At 33.9% G+C, this 9,218-nt stretch overlaps 2 protein-coding genes across 2 annotated transcripts in view; both read right to left on the bottom strand.

Annotated features, from left to right (window-relative positions):
- LOC117105511 (UPF0577 protein KIAA1324-like) overlaps positions 1–6,600 on the bottom strand; it is a 20,981-nt gene extending 14,381 nt beyond the window's left edge. The window contains exons 1-8 of the mRNA XM_033246676.1: positions 6,468–6,600; positions 5,420–5,567; positions 4,585–4,671; positions 3,534–3,712; positions 2,665–2,833; positions 1,198–1,378; positions 982–1,086; positions 102–381 (exon numbers count right to left, since the gene is read on the bottom strand). Of these exons, the coding sequence (XP_033102567.1) occupies positions 102–381; positions 982–1,086; positions 1,198–1,378; positions 2,665–2,833; positions 3,534–3,712; positions 4,585–4,671; positions 5,420–5,557 (1,139 nt within the window). The 5' untranslated portion in view covers positions 5,558–5,567; positions 6,468–6,600. The remainder of the gene's footprint in view (positions 1–101; positions 382–981; positions 1,087–1,197; positions 1,379–2,664; positions 2,834–3,533; positions 3,713–4,584; positions 4,672–5,419; positions 5,568–6,467) is intronic.
- LOC117105048 (UPF0577 protein KIAA1324-like) overlaps positions 6,096–9,218 on the bottom strand; it is a 17,615-nt gene continuing 14,492 nt past the window's right edge. The window contains exons 4-5 of the mRNA XM_033246058.1: positions 6,468–6,657; positions 6,096–6,099 (exon numbers count right to left, since the gene is read on the bottom strand). Coding sequence (XP_033101949.1) covers positions 6,096–6,099; positions 6,468–6,657 — 194 coding nt within the window. The remainder of the gene's footprint in view (positions 6,100–6,467; positions 6,658–9,218) is intronic.

The raw sequence follows: 9,218 nt of genomic DNA, 5'->3' as shown, positions 1-9,218 counted from the left end.
GATTAGACCTATCAATCAGCACCACCAAAAGGTGTCAGCGCGAGCGTGTAGCGATTGTACTGAAACGAAGCTTAACAAGATATTGGAGGGATATTACTTACACAAATGTTGTTCGATTCTGATGCCCTTCCCAAGATTCAATAACGTTTGATTTTCCATCTTCCACAAGGAAGAATAAAAGACAATCTCCAATGCATTGCAATTCGAATTCAAACTTCACCGTGCCGACTTCGATGGCGTGGCCATTAAAGTAACCCTCTTTTGAACGGAAACCGTCAGTATCCACACTAAGAACAAGATAAACGTCATCAGAATGACCCTGTCCGCTATGAATATGGTTGCCGGAGAGAACCCAACCTTTATCCGTAGCACAACCATGACCTAAATAAAATCCATCAATCATAGAATTAATATACAATAAAGAGAAATTAAGTTGCTGAAAAAAAAAAATCTGGTCGTCGGAATCACAAAGCCAGGCAGAGGTGATTATCATGCGGTCAGTCTATCTCAAAAAAACAATGAAAAATTGCTTCCAACCCCATAATAAGTTATTTGTACCTAAGATTAAAACAAAGTATGAACCACTTCACTGCAAGACAGGATATAGTCATGTCTTCCACGAGGCAAACCCTACCTCTCTTACTACCTCTCTTCAATAATGAACAATTAATAAACAACTGAAGTGTTCACTGATTAATCTCAGATAAGAAACTATAATACATACTTCAAGTACTGAAATACATGCCTGATCATGACATAATTACTGTAAATACTGAATCCCAAAACGATGGCGTGTATTTCGACACTTGGAGCAATGCATTATACTCGCTGATACACAACAATATAGAGAGATATTCTAAGAACATGAAATACTAAAATTATCTGACTATCTTAATTTGACATAAATTAGTACACTCATACACTGCAAAATTGTAAATGCTGGTGATAAAAATTAACCAATTATTATGTACTGAATCTTACCGGACATGCTCAGACACACAGCATCCATATTTGGTGGTAGATAGTTCCACGAAGTGAAGGACATACCATATTCCGGTGCTGTCGACCCCTCACATTTTTGGCAGGCTACAAAAACATTACGGTAAAATAAATAAAATAATTATATAAAAATATTCAACAAACTGAAAAAAAAACTGATAATTAAAGTACATTCCTTTTCTTAAACCGATTACTTACGATTGATTCCGTTGGAAAAGTAGTTCTTAGGGCAGTACTGGCATGAGGAGCTGTTGACGAAGGACATTCCGGGATTACATGGGGGACAATCAAGTTCTCCACTCTCTGGTGGGAGTTGAGTTGCTCCTGTGATGTCACTTCTACATATCTTGGGTTGAATCCATTTATAAACCTTTTTTGTCTACAAATTTAATTTTAACAAAATATATTGTAAAATCATTAAAATGTTGATAAAAAATTTGTGTTATTCATGGTGTACAGTTAATATTTGATAAAATGTACAGTGGAATTGTTATGTAAGGCTGAGCACACACTGCATCGTACGATGTAAGGTCGAGCACACAATGCATCATGCTGATGTCCCTCTTCGCTTTCTCTGTGCGCTTGACGACATGATGCCGTTTGCTGATTGTCAGTGGAAGACTGATTCTTTCATTCATTCATTCATTGGTGCTCTGCTATTTGGCAGGTCTCATGACATCCAGTATCTTAGCGCTGTCTATTCTCAGCTTTTCTTTAAATTTGAAAACAACATTGCGACTAAAATTGACACCACACTGCGGCCTTCCAAGGCAAAAAAACATGACTTAACAAAGATATTAAAACAGTTACATTGTTTTTCCATCGGACAGCCGATTTTCTGACGACCTTCGGTGCAGTGCGTGCATGACACAAGAGCACAAGTTACTGTTAGAATCGATTTGTTTATTATAGGGTATTCCAAATGGCAGATCAAACTAATCAAATTACCCAATTTTATGTGTCAAATAAATGTGATATGCCCATATTTGGGTGTAATGTGACATCACCATGCAAATATGGGCACATCACACAAATTTGTCACATAATAAAATTTGACAGTATGAACTTGTATACTATTTCAATATTATATACGGCATAAACAGAGTCTAGGCATCTGATTGGTTAAAAAGTGGGTAATAACTTCAAACATCACACTATAATGTAGGTTGAATGATAGTTCATAAATTCCCGGGGAGAAAGTACCATCACCTTAAATAAGTCTTTTTTGTCCTGTCGCGATTGTAATCTCTAGTCCTCACTTATAACGTTGCTATGTAATTTATGACACGCAGGGCTAATAAAGGGAACGCGACCTCTAGGACACTGAAAGAGACTGGCCATTTGACTGCTTTGGCCTACAAGTAAGCCTAGGCCTACTTTGTGGGTACTCTTTTCATTACTTTTTTTTAGGCCTTGTAGAATCTATGTATGATGAGGAGATAAAAACAAATATTGACTGCTCTGGATTCAAGGAATGGGGATATCTATATGGAGACCATAGCCTACTATCTTCCATCAGGGATTCAGCCCTCCGGAAGATAGTAGACTACGGTCTCCACAGGGCAATAGATTTCACCATTCCCCTCATGAGCAGTCAATATTTGTATATTACTGTATAACACCATATAAAATTCAAATTAATTAATATATAACTAAAGGGTTTACCTTGCTATTATTATTACAAGGTGTTTTACTCTCAAAGTAATCATTCGCTGTGCATGCTTTTCTAACGGTACAGTTACCAGACCCAGCATTCGAGTAGTGGGTGTCAGGACATGGGGTACATGCAGTTGCCTTCGGTCCAGAATAACTGTTTGCCTTGCACATCTCACACCTGAAAATGTAAATGATTGCATACATATAAAAATTTGATAATTATTAAAACTATATAGGGAGTTAATGAACTCTCGTGCATACCTCAACAGGCCGTACATATGCAGAGGCCTAGGTCCTAGCATTTCTCGAAAAATCTCAATGTTTGGGGCCAGTATCTTTTGGAGCATTAGCAAACAATTACTGCAAACTGTCAAATTTCCAATCAATTTTACATAGTTACTGTCAATCCAACCAACATTATTTAACACCAAATGTGCTTTCACCAGAAACACTCCGAAAAAGCTACACATTTTCCTTCTTTTGCACTGCGTGTTTACAACTGATACCCGCAATACGTCACATGATCAACCTAGTAGAAGGCTTTCCACAGCTGAATCTCTATAGATGACAGTGGTTTTGCTTTTGTTGCTCCCTGGCTTACCTTTATTTTGTATGTTTGTGAATTGCTGATTTTTTGTATCTGTAATGTTTTTATATTGTTTTTGCCAGAATGAATAAAATAAAATGAATGATAATAATAAATATGATGATGATATTGATGACGATGATGATAATAGTGATAATAATAATGACGATGATTAAGAGTGCTGAAGACAATGCCGAGGATGATGGTGATAAAAGTCCTAAACATTTCAGTGTTACCCAAGCTGATTAGAAAATGAGAATGAAAGGCAAGGGAGTGTAGGTAAAGTACTCACTCAGTAGATCCTGCCTGGGCTGAGTAGGTGCCACTAGGGCAGTTAGTACACTGAGATGTGTAACTTAAGCCCATGATCTCAATAGACTTAATGCGAATTGGTGATGTTTTGGTATTGTCCTCAAAGTTCATTCCAATGGCCTTCCATGAAATTACGTTCATTCCCATGCTGAGATCGATCTAATAAAAAAAAAACAAAAAAAAACAAAAAACAAAGCATATTAACAATAATGGGTAGTGCTAGAGTATTTAGTGTAACATTTGGGTCGACTTGGAATATTTATGATGAATATGAGTAACATTATTTAGTAGAAGTAGAGTATAATAGGGAAACATTACAAAGAGGTACAGTAGAACCCCTCATTTACGTACAGCACGGGCCCAGAGCCGTTCGTAAATTTGGGTATTTGTAAAATCGGGGTTGACCCAAATTCCTATATATTTGCACTGGTACTACTTACACTGGCATAAACTAGGCCTAGGCTAGGCCAACAGGCTTACGCAGCTAAGTCTGAGGGGGCCTAGGCCTACAGTTGGCAGCTTCTAAGCACTCTGATCCCACTCTAGGCCCTGCACAAATTTGTTTTTATCGGACATTTTTACCTTCTTAAATACCTAGATTGTGGATTTTATTCCAACACAACTTCCATAGATACTTGTTTATTATATATATTGATCATTCAATAAAACAATCAAGCACTATGTTGAATTTTAAAGCTGAAAATGATGTTTGAAAGAGAAATAAAATTTGTCGCATGTACATGTGTGAAGCCATAAAAAACAAATAAATTTCCTATATGGGAGCAAGTTCATAACTCTGCTGGGGTTGATGCAGGGGATGGGGGGTGCAGACGGTGCGATTGCACCTCCTAAATTATATTAAGAATAAATATTGTTATATAATTGTATTGTTGATATGTACCAGTATGATGGTGGACTTCATTAGACTTCAGTAGGCTTAATGATATATTTAGAGTATAGTGTATGATAATTAACATTCAGTATAGCTATGGAGTATTTTATAAGGTTCAAGAATCAAAATACAAATTTACCGTCACTTCTTTCCATTTTCCTTCGCCAGTGGCATCAGGCCAGCGGTCAATACCGTGACCTGTTTCTTGACACTGATCATTGGAAATCTAAAGGAAAAAAATACGTAAATATTAAAGATTTACATATCACAGCTTGTTTAATACTATCTGTTTGAAGACAGAACAAAAGATAATTTCTCCTACACAGGTATCTAATTGTATGCGATAAATCAGAAAATTCCTTTCAGGCATTGTACAAACACATCCCTGAAATTTGTGATTCATCTGGTAAAAATCATGAATAAATAAATGGATAGGTTTGTGTTTTTTATCCTATCTAATGGATACAAAACAAAGTCTTATAAAGATAAAAATATATATATATATATAGAAATGAGTTAAATCATTATTTTTAATCTCAATTCAAAGCATGTATCATCAACATCAAAGAGACTAAATTTTATTTGCCCAAAGTCTCTATTAAAACGATGTGATAAATAATGAAATATAAAAAAAAACACTTTAAACAAAATACTATATTTTTATTGTTTTGAAATTCGTTAGTAAATGTTTTTCTTTTAGCTGTAATTAGTTGTAATTATTATTACGGTCTTATTTTTTTGCACAGTATTTTAAATTGTATTATATTTGGTAGGAAAGTTTGTAAATACAATGCTGCAATTCAGCATCGGCTGCCATTGATTGCATAGATTGAATAAAAGAATTGAATTGAATTGTATAAATTGTAGTTATATGCTGTAGTTATGTATTATTATTATTATACTTTTATGTGTCATTCTCAATGATATATTTTGTAGTTGTCAAAAGTGAAAGCGATTAATATTAACAAACTTACTCTGACATGAAATATGGTATCCTCCTCAGCGTAGGAATAAACAAACTTCACATAGCCACTCTTTTTCAATTCGGCACTGAACACCAGGGAAACTTTGCAGTCGTCACCGGGAGAGGAAATAAATCCACCCCTTGGCATCCATGCCGATCTAAAACAACACCAGAAAGTTCAATCATAATCTAAGCTCTGATTCATGAATAACGTTTGTGGCAAAGACAAGCCAAACTAGTCAATCATTGCAAATCGTGTTTTCAGATATAATGGCCAAAACATGGTGGAATGTCAACATTTTTGAAAGCTACTATTAAGAACTACAATTTGATTTTGCGGAGAGTGACTAGTTTGACTTGTCTTTGCCACATTTGAAGAAACTGATTGAAAGCAAGGAAGCAGTGTCTCATTTTAAAGAGCATAGAATCACAGCAGGCAATTCTGAAATTTGGCTAACAAGCAAAACCTGTAGTTTTTGTGAAATGCGACAATGTAAACCTGTAGTTTTTATGAAATGTGACAATGTAAATTGAGCCAACATTTAAGTGCTTAGTATTGTAGACATGTTAAAGTGTTCTTCCGACATTTTGGCAGTCCTCAGGGTACTGTTAGTATTATGTATATGTCTGTAGGTTTTTAAACTTTGCCATTTTATATAAATGTTTCTCTGTTTTGTATAATATCTTCATCTGGAAACAGAATAAAATAGAAATAAAATAAAATAAAATTACAACTAAACTACTGTACATCAATACTTCATGATTGTTAGATTGAGAAAACAAATCCATAAGAAGATATTTTACTTTACAACAAAAAAAAAAGATGAACATTTTCACCATTAGAAAAGTGTGCAAAATGGCTTGTGTTCATGTTAAAGAATGCAGTACACTCTTTGGAAAAGAGTAGGGGATGTCTCCCGGTATACTGCCCAATTCACCACCAGAGGGACCCCACTGGAAGTAAGTCTTCAGAATTTAGTGGGTTATTCTTGGTATCACACTGAAGAAATCCAAATCTACTGTAAATACAAATCTTATTAATATTTCAATTGACTTACTCGCTGCAGTTGGATGTACTTGTTGCCCAATCGCTGTCAATTTTTTCTGATACCGACTCAAAGCCATGAGGAATCTTGCTCCATCCTTCAAAGCGCTGGCCTCCGCCCAAGGAATACTGTCCGGCAGGACAATCTTTACAGGTCTGTGTATTTTGAATATCCAGGTATTTACCAGCTTCACATGTAAAACCTGAACAATAAAAAAGATTTAAAAAAAATTATAACAATGGTAGCAATTATACAATCATACCAGGGGGCATAGACTGGTTTTGACCAGGGATATGGGGGTGGGGAGGAGAATTGGAAAAACTGAGAATGCAAAACTAAATCCCTATTCCAATGAAAACTTAACAGTGATCTTTAGTATTTTTAACCCACTTTAGTGGAACTAATTTGCCACCACTGGGTGGGGGGGAGGTTGCGGGATGCTTCTAGCCTATGCCCATGAAAACAAATAGTAGAAATAATATAAAATAATAATAAGTCAATAAAAAAATCATTAAACTTTCTGTACACCATGTGTAGTAATATGGTTTTTGAGGCGAAACCACGTTCTGGTGAAATTTCTCTGACCGTCATCAGGAGATAATTTTCAAAATAACCCTGATGAAATGGTGTATATCACACAAGGAGTCTATTGTAATCACTTAAAACACTTTTTGTCATCTAATGGATCAGCTTATTATCATAATTATATTAATACTCATCTAATTTAGGTAACTAATAGATTTTACCACTAACGAGTAGTCATTAGGCAGGATACTGGCACTGCTGGGAATAGAAATGTGACTATGCACATTGGATCACGTTCTTCCCAACATAAAACGTTTGGTTGGCAGATAGCCTGAAAAGACATGAAGTCTAAAACATCTTGCTGTGAAACTTGTACCTATAGTAGAAGCTATTTGTGACACTGTACAGCAGAACTGTTATAATACAGCACAGTACACTGATATTTATTTAGGCAAGAACATGACATTACAGATCGAGACTAAATGTGAAAAATAATTTGGCAAGAAGGAAAAAAGTAACAGAGGAATTACTGTACTGGTAAAAGTGATACAGTATTCCTCCACCAACAAAAATGATAATTGCAAATAATAATATTTATCTAAACAGATAATTTATAAAGCATGTTCTCTACTTATTTATCAAATATAAATTATTTTTATCACTGCAACTTTAATCCATGAATTCTGTATTAAATTTTATTAATTTTACAAAAGTGAATGTGTGTTATTGTGCAATATACTTCTTCTAATGGTATGCAGGACAAATAATTGGATTTTGAATTACAATCACTAATTTTATTTCTATAATATTATTAGAGTCAATGTTATCAATTACTGTATATCCCCATCAAAATGATGGGTCTTTAACAATTTTCCTCCTCTCAACAAGCTAACCAACCTCATTAGCATTGCATCAGTGCTGTCGATAATGATGACTGCATTATCAAACACTCATCTACACCATTTATCAACACATCTGATGGTCCAATCACATTAATTTAAAGCATAACTTTGTTTTTGTTGAGCACAGTATCAGGTTACTAGATATACCAAAACAATACATTCAAATTATAATACTTAAAAAATAATTATTAATTTAATACAGTAGTTAATTTTAAAAGAAATATAACTGTATGTTATTTATAACATCCAATTACGGTACTTCAAATTAAAATTGTAATTTAAATCTATGTATATTTTACACTTTTAATAACATAACATATTAAACAATAAAACATAAGTTATATTTAAATTCACTTTGTACAGTATAGTGTAATATACTGAAAGGTGGAAGAAAGTGTATGTAGTTACAATCCATTTTCCAAGTTTTTAAATATTATAAAATCTGTATCTCATTATAAAACATTTTCCCCATCAATTCAAATGTAAATATTATTATACAATCTTTGCATAGTGTATCATACTGTATTCATAGCTTGGAATTGGAATTTATTTTTTGTTTATGAGAAACAACAAACAAGAAGGAGTGGCAACCAGGCAACTGAACAGAATTAAACGTTCCAACCCAATGTTGATATTTGAAGATTAACTTCACAAGCAAAACTACCAAAAGTCCTTATGGTATATAGCAGGAAAAAGGAGTGTTCTGATATTATTCAGACACAACTTGGCAGTATGGTTTAAAGGATGTATAAAGGTTACACAATATATTCAGTGTTGATAACGTGTGAAATATTAAATTATCCATGCTGTGGTCAGAGTGCAAATAAAGCTGCTCATTCACACTCACATACAGATTTTATTCAAATCGTTAAACAAAGATATATTCAGCACACCTGAATGAAGAGGTAAAATAATTATTTGTAACGCATGTTAATTTGACAACGATAAACCATGTGGACAAATACTCCGATTAATTTATATGAAAAATCAATACTACTGTAATTGTGGTATCCCCATGGAAATGGGAAAAGAATAGTTTTAAAAAGACACTACTATTATTATTATGTTTACTACAAACACATTAAAAAAGATCAGAGCTTTATGTACAGTATATTGTGCATCTATTGACACGCAGTGTCCTGTCAATTAATACATTTTCTTTAAAATTCTATAAAATTAAACCAGTTTTTATACAATATTTACTATTACAGACCAGATATAAACAGTCCCTCCTTCATCGATAAAAACAAAGGCGAAATATTCTATTTTTCCGATAAAAAAAAAAAAAAAAAAAAAAACCGGCCTACTTCATCAATTTTTTTTTAAAAAAAAGGGG

This window comes from Anneissia japonica, unplaced genomic scaffold, assembly GCF_011630105.1.
Source record: "Anneissia japonica isolate Jap-2015-1 unplaced genomic scaffold, ASM1163010v1 scaffold640_len1575945_cov177, whole genome shotgun sequence".
In the NCBI taxonomy this organism is placed as follows: domain Eukaryota; kingdom Metazoa; phylum Echinodermata; class Crinoidea; order Comatulida; family Comatulidae; genus Anneissia; species Anneissia japonica.
This window is presented reverse-complemented; position numbering and strand designations above follow the sequence as displayed.